The sequence below is a fragment of the Mauremys mutica genome, chromosome 8, assembly GCF_020497125.1.
Source record: "Mauremys mutica isolate MM-2020 ecotype Southern chromosome 8, ASM2049712v1, whole genome shotgun sequence".
Taxonomy (NCBI): domain Eukaryota; kingdom Metazoa; phylum Chordata; order Testudines; family Geoemydidae; genus Mauremys; species Mauremys mutica.
The window spans coordinates 110,138,977-110,155,232 of NC_059079.1; the positions used below are offsets into that span (position 1 = coordinate 110,138,977).

General features: G+C 49.0%; 1 protein-coding gene across 5 annotated transcripts in view; it reads left to right on the forward strand.

Annotated features, from left to right (window-relative positions):
- Nucleotides 1-5,931: 5,931 nt before the first annotated feature.
- NSD1 (nuclear receptor binding SET domain protein 1) overlaps nucleotides 5,932-16,256 on the forward strand; it is a 115,937-nt gene continuing 105,612 nt past the window's right edge. For 4 of the 5 annotated variants that reach the window (XM_045026763.1, XM_045026764.1, XM_045026765.1 and 1 more), the window contains exon 1: nucleotides 5,932-6,019. In XM_045026763.1, coding sequence (XP_044882698.1) covers nucleotides 6,002-6,019 — 18 coding nt within the window. In that variant the 5' untranslated portion in view covers nucleotides 5,932-6,001. Of the gene's footprint in view, nucleotides 6,020-6,263; nucleotides 6,728-16,256 lie in introns of those variants that run through there. The other variant, XM_045026762.1, reaches the window with a different exon arrangement.

Below are 16,256 nucleotides of genomic sequence, written 5' to 3' on the forward strand. Positions count from 1 at the left end.
ATTAGCTGCATTGCAGGTGACAAGGCCACCAGAGGGAGGTAGCCTGGCTGCAGGAACGTCCCTGCATCAGCCTGCCCTTGACATGGAGACACAGTATTAACCTCGGCCCTGCCGTGGTGCTCAGGGCCTGCGTCTGTGTGGCGGCTGCACCTGCCAGCGCTCTTAGGCATGGACGCACAGCCAAGGGCATGGGTCTCGGAGGAGGCCGAGAGAAGCCGTGTGTGTGCTAAAGAGCCTCCTGGGGAGGAAAAGCGTTTTAAAAACGTTCAGAGACCCGTGTTCCCAACAAGGAAAAATCTCACAAGCCCCAGTGAGCTACGCTCCCTGCCAGAGAGCAGCCACTCGAGAGACCAGACAGAGGCCCATGGTCCTCCTCGGGGTGGGGAGGTCCTGCTCCTCTCGCTCCTCCCCTGATGCAGCGTGTCAGTGCGGAGTGGAGGGCAGCACTGCTAATAACCCCCACTACCAGTGAGCAGGCAGCCTGGCCAGCAGCACTGCTGACCACACACTTGTGTCATGGACCGGACGGGGAGACTGGAGATGGTTCAAAGGCTGCGCTCTGGGCACAGACTTGCATCTCAGCAAAGGGGGGGAGACAAAGTGCATCTGACACGTCCGACCAACCCCCCCATTAGGTTTCGGCCTGAATGCCGTTTAATCTTTCGACGGCTGTGGCCCATAGAGGCCCCATTAGCCTGGTGCGGTGCGTCCGTCCCTGCCCGCAGAGCCCTCGGCTAAGCAGCCTGCGGGTGGGTTGTGAATGATACAGAGATGTAGGTGGTGACTAGGAAGGCGTCGGTATGGCACGCAAGGAGCAGCTTGTTCACTTGTGGTTGTCAGGCAGCTGTTGGACGGGCCGCCAGAGGGCTCCAATATCAGGGATTGGGAGGGAGCTGCAGCCAGGGAGTAGCAAGCTGTGACTAGCAATGAAAACACAGAGTGGGGGGGTCGCAGGAGATGCTGCTGCGGCTGCCAAGAACTGGAGCATAAGTCACGGTTCTGTGCAGTGGCAGCTTTTAAACCAGGTTTCAGCCCAGGCTGACTCCTGAATCCCAGGAAATTGAAGGGGATTTCAGCGGTCACCCGATGAAACTAACAGGCAGCAGGTTTAAAAGACATGTCGCACAGTCAGCCCATGGAACTCCTGGCCAGGGGATGTTGTGAAGGCCAAAACTATAATTGGGTTAAAACAAGAATTAGGTAAGTTAATTGAGGACAGTGGCCAATGGCTATTAGCCAAGATGGTCAGAGACACAATCCCATGCTCTGGGAGTCCCTAAACCTCTGACTGCCAGCAGCTGGGCCTGGACAACAGGGGATGGATCACTCGATAACTGCCCTGTTCTATTCATCTGCTCTGAAGCATCTGGCACTGGCCACTGTCGGAAGACAGGACCCTGGGCTAGAAGGAGCATTGGTCTGACCCACTACGGCTGTTCTTAAGTTCTTACAGTGAGAACAACAAAGGGAATGAAGGAAATGTGTTTCTAAGGCCCAGAGACTCTAGTCTGCCCTGCTAAACATTACGCCATAGGCCCTGTCCTGCAGACACATATGGACATGCTCCACTTTCAACAGGCGAGTAACCCCATTGACTGCAAGCAGCACCTGGGGGTGAGTGTGTCTGCAGGACTGACCGGGGCCTTGGTGGTGAGCTTTTTGTGGTGGGGACCAGGCCTGAAACGCTCCAGTGTAGGCACCTAAATAAAAGCAGCCTCGCTGTCAGACAAGCTGAGCACATGCCGCCATCAGGAGCTGGGGGTGCCCAGCACCTCTCCAAATTACTTCCTTTAGGTGGCTAAAGCTGGACATAGGTAGCTTACTTTGAAAACGTTGGTCTGCATCTCTGCTCTGTTCTAGCACACAGCTCAGCTCTGTCAGTGCTTAATAAACAGGCAGCAGGTTAAAAACAAGCTGAGAAATAATCCGGTGCTAATATATTTAGTTGGGGGCTTTTAGTGGCTGTAGTGAATGAAGCTGGGAGTGCTTTGTTAGAAACTTAGGTTTTTTGTTGTCTTTATTTTGCTGTGTTATTTCTTCAACAAAAGTGTTACAGAAGGAAAGAGGAAAACCACGATTCTCCACGAATGCACTGGTTTTGTACAGAGCCCTGAGTGCCTTTTGGGGTGTTTACAAATACAATTTTTAGCTTTAGCGTGGGAATAAGTTTTTGGAAATGCATGTGACAGATTACCCCCAAAAACCAGGAGAAAAGTCAGCTCCAGGTTCAAGCACAGCAGAAAACGAAGTGGTAGCAGGACTGGCGTATGTGTTCTTTGAGTCTGTGCCCCGGTCTACCTTACCAACTTATGTCAGCATACACCCCTCAGCAATGTAGTGAGACTGACCTAACCCCCCCCAATGTAAACAGAGGGATGTCAGCGCTTCTCCTGGTGCCACAGCTCCCAGGGAGCTGGAGTACCTATGTGAGGAAAGCAACTCTCATCAGCATAGGTAGTGTCTTCACTAAGCGCTGCAGCGCTGTACGTGTAGAATCAGTGCTGAGAACAGTAAAGCTGGAGAGGTCATGAGAGGAGAAGATGGACTGTAAGGAGATCAGAGTGCTACGTTCTGACAACCAGGGTCAATGCTGGAGCTCGAATCCTCAAAGAGAATAAGAAGATGAGAGAAACTGTGGTGAGTATTCGTGGGACTATGCAATCCATTGTCGTATACATGTTGTGGCAGCCATGTCAGTCCCAGGATATTAGACAGACAAGTATGTTTTATTGGTCCAACTTCTGTGAGAGGGACAAGGTTCTGAGCCACCCAGAGCTCTTCTTCAGGTCTGGAAAAGGTGCTCCCAGGGTCACTGCTAAATGCAGGGTGGAACAGATTGTTTAACGTAAGTTGTTAGCACATATTGTAAGACACCATTCAGGGTAGAGTGGTGTACCTCATCCAGTGCACTAAATGCTCCAATAACTATGTGGGTGCAGACAATCACTACACTCTTTAATGAACTCATACGGGAAAATGATAAACAACAAACCCCCCATCACCTGTGGGTGAACACTTCTCACAAAGCGATCACTCCACCTCTGACCTCTCAGTCCTTGTCCTCTAAGGAAACCTGCACAATACCTTCAAAAGACAAGCCTGGGAGCTTAAATTGGGAACTTTGCTAGACACTAAAACTCATGGACTGAACAGAGACACTGGATTTATGGCTTATTACAACAACCTGTAACCAAATAACCCCATTTGTCCTATGACTGCAGAGCTTTTAATGGGCCACTCTACCTTGAATGGTCCCTTACATATGTGCTAACTAATTACTCATGCTAAACAACCTGTTCCACCTGGCATTTTGCTGTGACACTGGGAATATGGTCCCTACATGTGAAGAAGAGTCTGATAAGCTTGGAAGCTTGTCTCTCTCACCAACAGAAGCTGGTCCAATAAGAGAGACTACCTCCCTCACCTTGTCTCTCCATGCAAACCATGACAGAGGTGTGGATGTTAGCAGTAGTAGTAATGTGTGTGACAGAGGCACTACCTGGTGAACAAAGGGTTAACCTCTGCTTGTACTGGAGGGGGACAAAACATGGTCTTCTCCCAGTGTCCATGGGAAGGTTGGGCCTCACCCCTAGACTTGTAGGCTGTGGCTGACTCCCAATTGGGGATTCTTGAGGAAAAGCCCTTGTGGACTGCAGCACATGCCTTCTGCCAAGTCATCTGACCCCCTGCTTACCTCCTGCTTTAAGCAGTGTGAGGCAGAAGCCATGTGAATAGAACCAGAGAGAGAAAAAGCCATCCACTTTGGTGGGGGGCAGCAGGACACTTCTCCAGTCCTCTGCTGTTCAGCATGTTCCAGCTGATGCTTCTTTAAGAGAAGGGGTGCACCACACTCCATAGCCCAGTGTGTAGTGACAGCAGTCCCCCTCTCCCCCCAGCAGAGACAGGGACTTGGCAGTAAGGAACTGGCTGACGTGGCAGGAAAAAACCATGCCATAGCCAGGAGTGGGGAGAACAAAGGAGAAACCCGTGAGTTATGGAGCCTGTGAGAGGGGAGCAGGAACAGGGATCCCCTGGCAGCAAAGGGCCCGAAGGCCTTGGTGCCATATGGAAACCACACATAGAGAGCTGGCAATGAGGCCCAGGAATGGTGGGACAAGCTCCACGATTCCCCAGCCCCTACACCAAACTCCAGCCTGCTCTGCCCCTAGCAGAAGCCAAGGGTCCAACTAGGCATAAGCTCTAGGAAGGATGGACACACAAGAACTTCCAGGGTTTAAATCAGGACCGTCAAACATTTGGCCTGCTGGCCAGATCCTGCCCACATTATGTATTTCTGTGACTCATATGTGGCATGTTCAGATTCTCTAAAATCTCAGCTTTAAATTTACAAAAGAGCAAGTCCCTAGCCTTCCTGGCTGCAGGGCCACCACCAGTGATCTCTGCCTGAGTGTGCACAGAGCCTGCAACTGGGACTCAGCACCAAAGCCAAGTCCACTGTCCCCTATTAATCTAATTGGACTATCAGTTTTAAAGGCCAGTGATGACACTTCTGTGTCAACATTAAGTATTTAATCACTGCTGGTTGGAATGGCAGAGGGGGATGGGAATTTGGAGTTGCTGCAGGGAAGGAAATGCAGAGAAAAGGACAGACACACACACACTGCAGAAGAGGGAGAGAGAGAAACCGAGAAGGGCAGCTGGGGGGAGGAAGAGAAACAAAGGGCAGAGAGAGCCTTGGGCAAAGATGTTTCACTGGGTGATGACTGTGACAATAGGCACTGAAGGTATAACTAGCTTCAGGTTTAATTCTCCCCTTGATCTCGGTGCAGACCTGGCTCCTGCTGCCACTCCCCTGTGCCCTGAAGGGACAATATGCTCCTGAATTTGCCCCCGGCCCATAAAGTATAACGACACCTAGAATTCAGCCCTTTCCTCCAAGGAAGTTTGACACCCCTGGTGTAAATGGGTTGAGGAGGGAGGGAGGCTGGACACCCCCCCCCCGGGCCTGGAGAATATCCCATCGCTCCCTGCAGAGGTACCGGCAGCCCTCGGGAACCTCCGAAAAGGGGGCACCCGGCTGCCAGAGTCACTGCGCCAGGCGAGCAGGCAGCGCCGCGGCCGTGCGGGCTGAACCCCAGCGGGTGACCCCCTCCCCAAGCCGCTGGCTGCAGGGCCTCGCCCGGCGCAGGACGCGCCGCGCCCGCCCCGCGGCAGGCAAGGATCGCGGGAGCCGCCCGGCCGGGGTGCAGCCGGGGGCGGCTCTAATGGCCGCTGCGCCCCCGGGGCGGACAGGCCGGGCCCAGGCCGAGCGCCCAGGCCGGGGCCGCCCGTGGGGACGGGCCCGGCCAGGCCGCACCTGGGCCGCGAGGGGCCGCGGGCTGCTCCGGGCGGGGCTGAGCGGAGCGGAGCGGGGCGGGGGAAGGGGCCCGGCCGCAGCCTCCATTTTGTTGGCAGCCGCGTGCGGCCCGGCCTCGGGTGAGGCGCGGACGAGGCCGGCGCGAGCGGGGCCCCGGGGCGCGCGGAGGAGGCGGGCGAGGCCGGGCCGGGGCAGCGGGCCGGGGGCGGGGCCGGGCTCCGGAGCCGCCGCGGGGAGGCAGCAGCGGGCCCCGGCCGGGGGCCCCGGGCACGAGGCTCCGGAGGGGCCGCGCGGCGCTGATTGGCCGGCGCGGAACCCCAAGAGTCAGGGAGGGACGGGGGCGCGCGCGCGGGATGGCGGCGGGCGGGCCCGCGCGCGCGTGCGGGGGAGGGAGGCTGCGGGGCCGGGCCGGGCCTGCACGTTCTGTGCCCGCGCGGGGGCCGGGCGCGGGAGGGGGCAGGTAGGGGCCGCGCGCGCGCGGCTGAGGGGTGCGGGCGCGGGCGCGCGGCGCTGAGGGCGGCCCGGCGGGAGGCCGCGCAGCCGAGCCGAGCCGAGCGGAGCGGAGCGGGTCGGGTCCGGCCGCCCGGCGGGGCGGGGGGAGGGGCGCGGGTGCCATTTTGCGGCGCAGGCCCGGCCTGACCATTGTGCTCTGCTCGCTCCGCAGGTCGATGCCCGCGGCGCGGGATGGAGCCGGCCTGCGAGGTGAGCCGCAGGGGCGGCCTGGCCCCCTTCGCCGGCCCGCGGGCCCTGGCCGCGCCCGAGCGCGCGGGCAGCCCCGGCCCTGAGCCGCCCAATGGCTGCACGGCGCCGCTCCCCGCCAAGGCGGCCTACGGCCAGGACCCGGCCTCCTGCTACATCCCGCTGCGCCGGCTGCAGGACCTGGCCTCCATGATCAGCGCCGAGTACCTCACCGGCGCCGCCGCCGACGGGCCCGGCGCCTCCCGCGCCGGCTCCCCGCGCCCGCCCGAGCCCGCGGCCCTGGCCGGCCCGCAGGGCGACGGCGGAGCGGCGGCCGCCGGCAGCCCCCCGGCCCAGGCCGAGCTGGGCCGGAGGAGCCTCGCCGGAGCCACCTGCTGCGAGGAGCCGGCGGCGGAGCTGGGCAGGGCCGGGCCTGCGGGCGGCTCGGCGCTCCGCGGGCACAGCGAGCCCATCTCGGCCGTGCTGTGCTCCCCCTCGCCGCCGGCCGAGCTGCAGGGCCAGGGCCCCCGGGACGCCGCCGCCGCCGCCGTGGGGAAAAGGACGGAGCGGGTGGAGCTGCGCCCGGTGCCCGGGCCTCTGGGGCAGACACGTGGGGAAGCGGAGCAGCCCTTCAGCACCACCGACGGCTCCGATCAGGAAGATCCCGATCCGAGTGCCGGCACCCTGCGGAGCGCCCTAGACATACCCGAGCCAGCCGCGGGGATGCAGCTTGTAAGCAGCCTTTGGTACCGGTTAGCCGCCGCCTTACGGGAGAGCTGTGCGCTCCTTGGCCCTGCAGGGACGGGGTGCGGGGGGTGGCGCCAGCAGGATGTCAGGTGCATGTAAACATGCTGGCTCCAGTGCTTCCCTCCTTCACAAAACCAAGGGGGGGGGGGATAGAGGTCCGGGCCTGTACAGGTGACACAAAGCTGCTGCCATTTTGCATGGCACAAAGTCCTGGAGGTTGGCAAAGAAGAACCCCTTGGCTCACCTTAAACATCGTCCAGTTTCTACACTTTTTATAGTCGTTGACATCTCTGAGCTGCCTGTTGGCAATGGCAGTCACCTTGCTTAAATTCAAAAAATTGGCAAGTGTGGTTTTATTCTGGAAAGTTTTTATTTAAAGATGGCACCTTCTTACATGCAAGACCTGCCCCTGTATGTAGTCATTGTCCTTATGCTTACTTTACTAACTGACACAGTCTTTACTCCTGGGAGTGCTGCTGACCAGCACAGTTATGGTGGAGCTGTGTTTTCTACCTGCTTATGTACATCAGCAGAGTTTTTAACTAAGACCTCATTGCAGAATATTTATTGTTTGTGAGGTGTGAGCCAGGAAGAGCCCAATTGGCCTCTTAGGTCTTAGGCTTAGTTTGCAGGTCCTGATGGTTAGAAAAAAAATTGTTTTACTTGTACACTGAGTGGATTTGATCTGGCAGTGGTTGAGATGATAGACGCTGAAACTGGGTGGTGCCATTTTTAGTCTCTCTTCAGTGTGGAACAGTTCTTAAAACATTCAAGTTTTTTGAGATGTTAAACCAGTATAAAAGCGGGATTGATACAGTTACTGGCCTCTGGGGTTTCTCCCCATATGATGATGATTTAGAGATTGGAAATGCCATTTGCAATTAACAACTTGATTTTCAGATACAATTTTTTGACATTGCGGGTAGAGTTATCTCTTTTTAAAACTTTAGAAGCTGGAGATGGAAAAGAGCAATTGGACCAGCTAGTCCACCCCTTACAAGTGCAAAATTGTTCCCTACAGTACTTTTTCTACTGCTTTGTCCAGTCTAGTTTTAAATAACCCAAGCCATTGGGTTTTCCTACTTCATGGCTTAATAGCTATTCAGGCTACATTTTTCCTTTCTAATTTCATAGACTCCAAGGCCAGAAGTGACCATTGTGATTGTTTAGTCCAGGGGTCGGCAACTTCTGGCACGCGTCTCGCCAAGGTAAGTACCCTGTCGGGCCGGGCCAGTTTGTTTACTTGCCGCATCGGCAGGTTCGGCCGACTGCGGCACCCACCGGCCGTGGTTCACCGACCAAGGCCAATGGGGGTGTCGGGAAGCAGTGTGGGAAAGGGATGTGCTGGCTGCGGCTTCCTGCCACCCCCATTGGCCTGGGACGGCGAACCGCAGCCAGTGGGAGCCGCAGTCCGCCAAACCTGCCGATGCGGCAGGTAAACAAACTGGCCCGGCCCGACAGGGTGCTTACCCTGGCGAGCCACGTGCCAGAGGTTGCCGACTCCTGCTTTAGTCTGACATTCTGTATAACACAGGCCAGAGAACTTTCCCCAAAATAATTCCGAGAGCAGAAAAAAATCCCATTACTTTTGATTATATCTCCTTGATTTATCACTCTGTCAATTTTCAGAACTCCCTAGAAGCAAAAGTGCTTTAAACCTTCCTTTTGAGTTCCATAAGCAGTTGGACGTGTGTAACTTTGTTGTTGTTGTATTTTACATGTGCCACCTATCATTTGTAGGTCACTTTCCTTCATTTCTAAGTGTGTGTGTGTGTTATAAATAATTGCTGCAGCACTAAAATATATTATTCAAATTGCACATGCCACTCTTTTTTTTTTTTTTTAAGAGCATTTGGCTAAAACTTCCCCTTGCTTTAAGCATGTCTTGTGTCTGAGTTTTAAATATTTTCTGACACTTGTGCTGGGGAAATTACTTAATACGACAACATCCACCCCCTGAAGACTTTTTTCATTTAATTACAGATACTGTAGTGTGACATGCTATGCATGTGCACAGTACTCTTGAAAATTGATTCATGTTTAGTTCTGTGTTCTTTGCTGTAGGAAGTGGAGCTATAAATTCAGAAACCTGCAGAGGGTTCTCCTAAGATGTGTTCAAAGGTGGGGGAGTAGGCTTTGGAAGGGTCTCTGTGCCCATAGAAAGGGATGATCTTGGAAAATTGGGAATGTCAGTTTAAACTATTTATGCTGCTGTTTTAGGCCCAAATCTTGCAATGAGCTCTGGGTGAAGAAAGCTTTCAGGGAAGGTAGTGCATGGGACCACTATCCTTCTAGGTCTTTGGGGAAATCCTGTTGCTGCTCTGTTTCTTTTCTATTTACTGCAACTTTCTTTGTTTTGAAAACCAAAGGAGTTACCTACAGCAGATGTATTCAGTGATGCAGCAATGGGAGGGGTCTCACTTTGTAAACAGAAGCTGCATAGAGGAGTTTTCACAACAGCACTTGGCACAGACGCGCTCAAGTTGGAGATCAGTAATTACATAGGCACTGCAGAATTTGGAAAGGTGCAGAAATCAAATTAATTAATTTTTGTATTGGATTTGTAATGCTTTTTTATGTACAAACAGGAGGCTCAAAGGCTTGGCTTTCTAATAAAATACAATCCTCTTTGCTGTGTCTTGCTGAATCCTTAAAATAATTCAGTGCAGTTAAAGAGTATTTGGAATTTTTTTTTAAAAAAAAAAAAGCCCCTTTTAACCAACAGATCATCTTCCTCTGTGCATTGTGGAGGTCTTATCTGCTTTCTTTATTGGCAAAAGTAAATTTGTGTGAGTTTACATATGCTAGTCCTGCAGTTCTGGGAGAGGAAGCTAGATTTTAGTCGGCATTGCATTCCCAACGTAATAGTTAACTGCAGTCCAACTGCAGAATCTTTATTACTACAGATGGTCGTAGATAGAAATAACCAAGCTTGAGTCTCAGATCCCAAGCTGAGTTTGTGGTGCTAGCGTCTAACTCCTTGCTCCACCTATTTACATGTAATTTGAGCCAATTTTTTTTGGAGTTTCTGAAAGATTTAAAAATTAGGAGCTTGCATTGCTATTTTTAGAGCTGCTTTTCAGAGATAGACTACTCTGTAAGCCCTTTCAACCCTGCCCCCAAGGACTGAGCTCCACCTTATACAAGAACTTGCAGGGAGCTTTTGTTCATGATGGCAACTGCTTTGAGCATGCCCACAGCTTCTCAGACTTCCTGTTTTGTTAAGAATAAAGCCTGTTTGAAGATAGGGCCTCTTGTTTGTGCCTGTGTTCAGCTGTTTTTCAAATGAAGCTATGGGCACTCACATTCAAAGGGATGACAGTTTCCAAGATGACAGTAGCTCCCCCAATGGCATTGATGGGAAAAATGTCGATTTTTAGTTGGCGACAAAAAGTCACATTTAAAAATAGGCACTTTAGTACATGCTAAATTCCTTTATTATATAGGTGAGATTAGAAAGCATGTACCATTTTGCCTGATGATGTGTTAATAGTTCTCTTATCTCTTTGCACACTGTACATGTCACATGGGCAAGGGGTTGCTTCCTTAGAGTTAAGGTATATTCAGAGATTTGCACCTTTCTTCATGTCTTTTAAATGTTAAGTGTATGTTAGTATAGGGTATACAAGTTCTCTGTTTATCCATCGGAGTTACTGCAGGTGCTGTAAGGGTACCAAAGTGTAGTAACACCATCTCAAAACTGTTGGCATGGTAAGTCAGCTGAACATGGTGGTTGCTGTTGTGTTTCCCTGCCACATATGTTACTTATACTGGACTACAGCTTATTGTTTAACTTTAAAATGAGTAGCCATGTCTGGTTCTTCCGCTGAGTTTTTGTCATTTTAATATGTGATAGTTACTAGTTTCAGAAATTCTAAACACAGTTGTTGTTCTGGTCTTTGCAAGTTGAGTAAATCTGGTGAGAGAATGGTGGGAATTTATATAGACAGTACAGCCCTGATCCTGCAAGGCGTTGTGCATGGTGCATCCCTGCAAGCCTCTGAGCCTCATTGACTTCCACAGGGCTCTGTGTAGATGCAGGGCCATATCTGTGTGCAGAGCATTGCAGGGCCAGTAAATTTGTTCTCATAAAAAAACCTTCATTTAAATTTTGTTTTGATTTATATGCATTTTGTTATATTATTTTCCCTTCACTTCAATGTTTTGTTAACGTTAATTATAGTAAGTACACCAGACTCTTAAAAGGAAGTTATTTGGATTGCCATATTAAATGTTTAGGAAATGCTGAATTTAAGGTTGCCCATGCAACCTTAGTGTATGTTCACTGATACTGCCTTTAATTATATGGTCACGTGATACATTTTCCACATGACTCGGCTGGGGTCAGGGTACAGGATGCCCAGTGCTCAGGGAATGAGGCATCTGTTCAGTGTTCCTTATCATTTAATGTCTGGCCTTATGTTGTCTTTACTGCACGTCATCCAAATCCTGCACTAAATTTCCTCATAGGCTCGTCTGTGGGTCTCGTTACTGTAATATCTTGTCCTCACAAACATTCATGAATGTATTGTCACACTCCTCAGTGAGAGACGATGGTAGTAGTCCCGTTTTACTGATGAGGAGCTAATGTATTGGGAGACCCAAGGCCAAATTTTTAAGTCACCACTAACTGAGAGTTATTCAGTGATTGCGCTCCACTTGAGACATCTAGGGTGCATATGCAGTGCTAGTGGAACGATGAGGGGGGAGGCTTGTGTTGCCAGAAAATAGCTGTGTTGTGTGAAACATGGACAAGCAATGGGAGTTTTCAGCTGCTTGTAACTTGGCCAAATTTGAAAGGATTTTCATGAGGCCAGCAAAAAGCACGTCTGACCTCCAGAACTAATCCCTGCTAAACTTCAAAATCCTACTGCAAACCATGGAGGAGTGAGAATTCTTCTGAAAAAAATAACAATAGTTTTTATAATAAAAAGTGTTAGGCAACCTAAATATACAAGTTGCTGCTGCTGCTGCTATATAATGAATGGCTTCTATTCTGTGATTTTTTTCTCTCCTTGCTTTTTAATGCCTTTATTCTAAACTAGTATCTTAAGTATACTGCTGTTGGGGAGATCTCTAGAAGGATCTTCTCCTATAAAACCCTCATTATAGGATGAACAATTAAGATTACATGTTGATTTAAATTTTAAATGATTATGATAGTACACTATCCCTTAGGTGCAAGTGTTTGTGTGTATTCAGAGTACAAGTTCCTTCTGTCAGCCCTGATTTTCCCCTGGTGCAGTAATCAGATCAGTTTATCTTTCCATATTGAAAACAGGCAACATGCTCCATGCGCATATACCCTCTGAAAATAAGAGGCTATCCACCGGCCACTCTCCTTGTTCTGTCTCTTTCAATGGCCTCTTTTTAACACTGAAATTTGTCTGGATTGAAAGAGCTGGCTCTTTCTTGGAAATGGCTGGATCTTATGCTTACTGTGAAGTAGAATGCCATGGAAGTTGCCAGGGTACCACACTTGTGAAGTGACTACACTGTATCTATTAATGTATGCATTCATGTTTTATGCTGTTTACTTTTTATGGAAAAATCTTCAAATGTGATGATTGTACAGAAGGAAGGGTGGTCCAGGGTTAGAATGTTAGCCTGGGCCTTGGGAGAGCCAGGTTCAGTTCCTGCTACACCACAAACATCCTGTGTGATCCTAGGCAAGTCACTTAGCATCTCTGTCTCTCAGTTCCCATCTGTACAATGGGGATAATAGCAGTGCTTTACCTTGTAAGGCTTTTGTGAGGATAAATACATTGAAGATTGTAAGGCACCTAGATACTAAATGTGGGGCAGATAAGTACAGTAGATAGAGGCTGCTGTAATGGTACAATTTAATTTTCAGTCGCTGCAGGCTTGTGAATAGTTATTCAGGAAGTGGAGATTTCCATTGCAATGGATCGGATCTTGGCAGTATTGCACTCTTTAGCAGTAATCTTCTTTATTCCAGTTTCACCTCTACTTGTTTCCACCTGATGCTTGTGGTGATCAGAAAATTAGGTGTCAACTACAGGTTTTCCTTTGCATTGTGGCTGTAAACAATGTGTTATCACTTGGTATGTACATTTATATCACACATAATGCACCTCAAAAAGTATATGATTAGTGATCTGGTCATACAAGGTCATGCAACTGTTTGAAGCTGAACAGATGCTACAGCTGTGAATAGCAAAACCTCAGGTGTTGTCTTGCAGGTTGCTAGAAATGGGTCACAAAAGCCATTGACATTAAGTTCCTCAGAGTCCTGAAAGTGATGTGTGTTTCTGGCTCAGAACTTTATTTTGAAGTCAAATTTAATGTCAAAACCTTCACACGAATTTCTGTTCACTATATTTCCTCTTACTTTAATATTTGTTAGAGTAACAAACTTTGTTTAAACAAAATACTACTTTGTCTATTCTTCCCACCTGTATCTCATTCTTCACCATGTGTTTGGACTCAGCTTCTTTTAGTACTATGTTTATTATTTAGCTATTTGATTTTTCTTCTAGAAAATCTCTTCCAAAACTGCCTTTTACAAATTTATATAACTGAACATGACTGTAGTTCTGTTCTTATTAACTCATATAAGTTTTAGCTAAGGGTTGAGATTAATGTTTCAGTTTGATTATTGAACAGTAATCTCAAAGACATAGTGCAAAAACCCAAATATTTTGACCCAAAAAAGCCACACAGTAGCAAGAAATTAGCAAATTCATGTAAGAGCTGCCTTTGAAACCCTTTGTGGACTATTTCCAGAGGTGGGTTAGAACTTGTGGTTTTCTTTTAAGACAGTTGATTGTATGAGCAGGAGTTCTGTGATCTCTTGTTTTTCTTACTTCCGCTGTATAAACTGGACATTCTTTAAAGTACCACTAAAGCAAATGCAATCAGAAATACACCCAGATCTTTAGGGTCAATGGAGAGATGTAGCCTTTTCGTTTGTTTTATACCTAATGAGTTCTGAATTTGAACTAATGAATTGAGGCACAAGAAGAACCCAAGTGGAATTTTCTTGAAGTAACTGTAAGTAGTTCATAGTGTTTCTTAAAGGGACACCATCAACTTAGAAATCAGACTTCTGCATTGTTATAAATCAGTGGTTCTCCACCAGGAGTTTATGGACCAGTTTCTGGTTCTATGGGCTCTGCTGCTGTAGCCCCAAGTCCCTGCACCCCTTTGGGGTTGAAGCCCAGAGCTCCAAGCTTTGGCACCCCCCCAGGGCTGAAACCTTGAGCCCCAGTGCCCCCCATGGGGCTGAAGCCCGGAGCCCTGAGCCCCCTACCCTATGGGGCTAAAGTTGGGAGCCTTGAGCCACAAGCCCCGGCATCCTGCGGGACAGAAGCCCTGAGCCCTGGCGGCTGAAGCCAAGAGCCCCAAGCCCTGCAGGGCTACAGGCTGCCCCTCCCCCTGTGGCTGAACCCAGGAGGGTCCCCCCCCACCTCCCCCGGAGTTTTTATAGTGTTTTGAGGGAGCCTCAGAAAGAAAAAGGTTGAGAACCTCTGTTATAAATAACAGTGAAGATTACTGTCATTGAAAGATTAGAAGAAAAAATCTTGTTACTTGATGCATTTGATAGCACTTTGTATACAATAAGTTTAATTGTTTCTCTTGAATAGTCCTTCAGTAAATTCTTCCTGTTCTTTGTGTGGGTCATTATTAACCCAGGAATGAGGTGCAGATTAAAAAAAAATTAGTGTAAAACCACAACAAGGGCAGAAGGGTTCAGAGACGGCGTGGGACCTGGAACTATTTTAAACACATTTAAAAAAAAAAAAAAGATGGAATATTGATGGTGTCACTTTAATACTGGAAAGGTGATTTGTGTTTGGTCCTGTCTGTACTGATCCTTCTGTCCTGTCCTGTACAGTCTTGGCTAGGGGAGATGCGGGTTAAGTCGTTTGACAGTGGGGAAGTAGCACTACCATCATTAAGGTTATGTCAGGATTCCCATTTTAATAAAAAGTCTGTCTTGAGTTAGAGGATCAGTTGCAAATGCTTGTAGTTTCTGAGCTGCTAGAATTTCCTGTAGTAGTTTGTAGTGAATAAAATGTTAATTGTAACTTTTAAAAAGTGCCACGTAACTAAAATGTTTCTAGTGTTCCACGTTTTCTTTGGATTCCTTTTGAAGATGTGCTAGAGCAGCCAGTAATGCAATTAAATGTGTGATTCTTTGCAAGGAGCACAGTGCAAGAATATTTGATAAGTTACATGTTTTGATTAATTATTTAAGGTTTAAAACGTTACTACTTGAACATTAACATTGATACAATATAAGGCTCAGGTTTGACATTATTACTGATGGCTCCAGTAGAGAACAGCATAGGAGTTACTCAGCGCAAGGACAGAGGGCTTAGGACGACACAATGTCTCAGACATATTGCTCCCTGCCAGGCAGCAGGATTTCAGGAGATGGCAGCTGTAATCCACCCTAGCCGAGCAGGACTGTTTGTCCTCCTGTAGAGGCTGGACCGTAGATAATGGTTTGAATTGGATACTGACTATCCTGATCCTTTATTAGCTCAAGCAGCAGAGCCCTTGTGCTTTTCAATCCAGCTGTCCTAGGTTCAGTCCCCGCATATGTGTCTGGGGGTTTACACTGCTGTGTACTCCTGCAGCTCAGACAATCTTCCCCAGTCAGGGTGAGTGTGACCTATGCTAACAATGTGGCTCTGTCACCCTCTAGAGGCTAGATGATATGTAATGATGTTCCCCGTCGGGTCACTTATTGGGGAATGAACCCTGTACTTCTGGTTTTGAACTGGTGCTGTTTTGAGCTAAAGGACCAGGGCTCCTGCCTTTGACCTAGAGCTGACTCAGAAACCTCAGTACTGATGTGTGTGTGTGTAGCTACTACAGAGAGAGACAGCCCCATGCTGTGTTAGAATGGGATGCAGAATGCTTCCAGGAGAGGAGGAGGTCTGGGGCATTTTGAAATAACCATTGCCTCTTGCGGTCAGTATAGTAAACATTGAAGATCATGTATTAGTTCGTGTCATCTCTGTGGTTGTCAGGTGACAGGGAGGTGAGGGGCTCAGTCACTCCTGTGGGAGCCCCACCATGTGGGGCAGAGGAGCGTGTGGATCGGACACAGACTTCTCTTAGGGGAGAGTCTGATGATAGAGAATCTCCAGATTATAGTCAGGAGCAGAGGAATGAGAAGTATAATGTAAGGGCTGGATCAGATGATAAACAGTCACATAAAAAAGAATCTGGCACATCAGAAAAAGGTAGGCTAATAAACAGGGACAAGTTTTTTAAAGTGCTTGTACACAAATGCCAGAAGTCTAAATAATAAGATGGGTGAACTAGAGTGTCTTGTGATAAAGGAGGATATAGATATAATAGGCATCACAGAAACCTGGTGGACTGAGAGCAATCAATGGGACACAATCATTCCGGGGTACAAAATATATCGGAAGGACAGAACAGGCCGTGCAGGGGGAGGAGTGGCACTATATGTTAAAGAAAGTGTAGATTCAAATGAAGTAAAAATCTTAAGCGAATCCACAGGTTCCATAGAGTC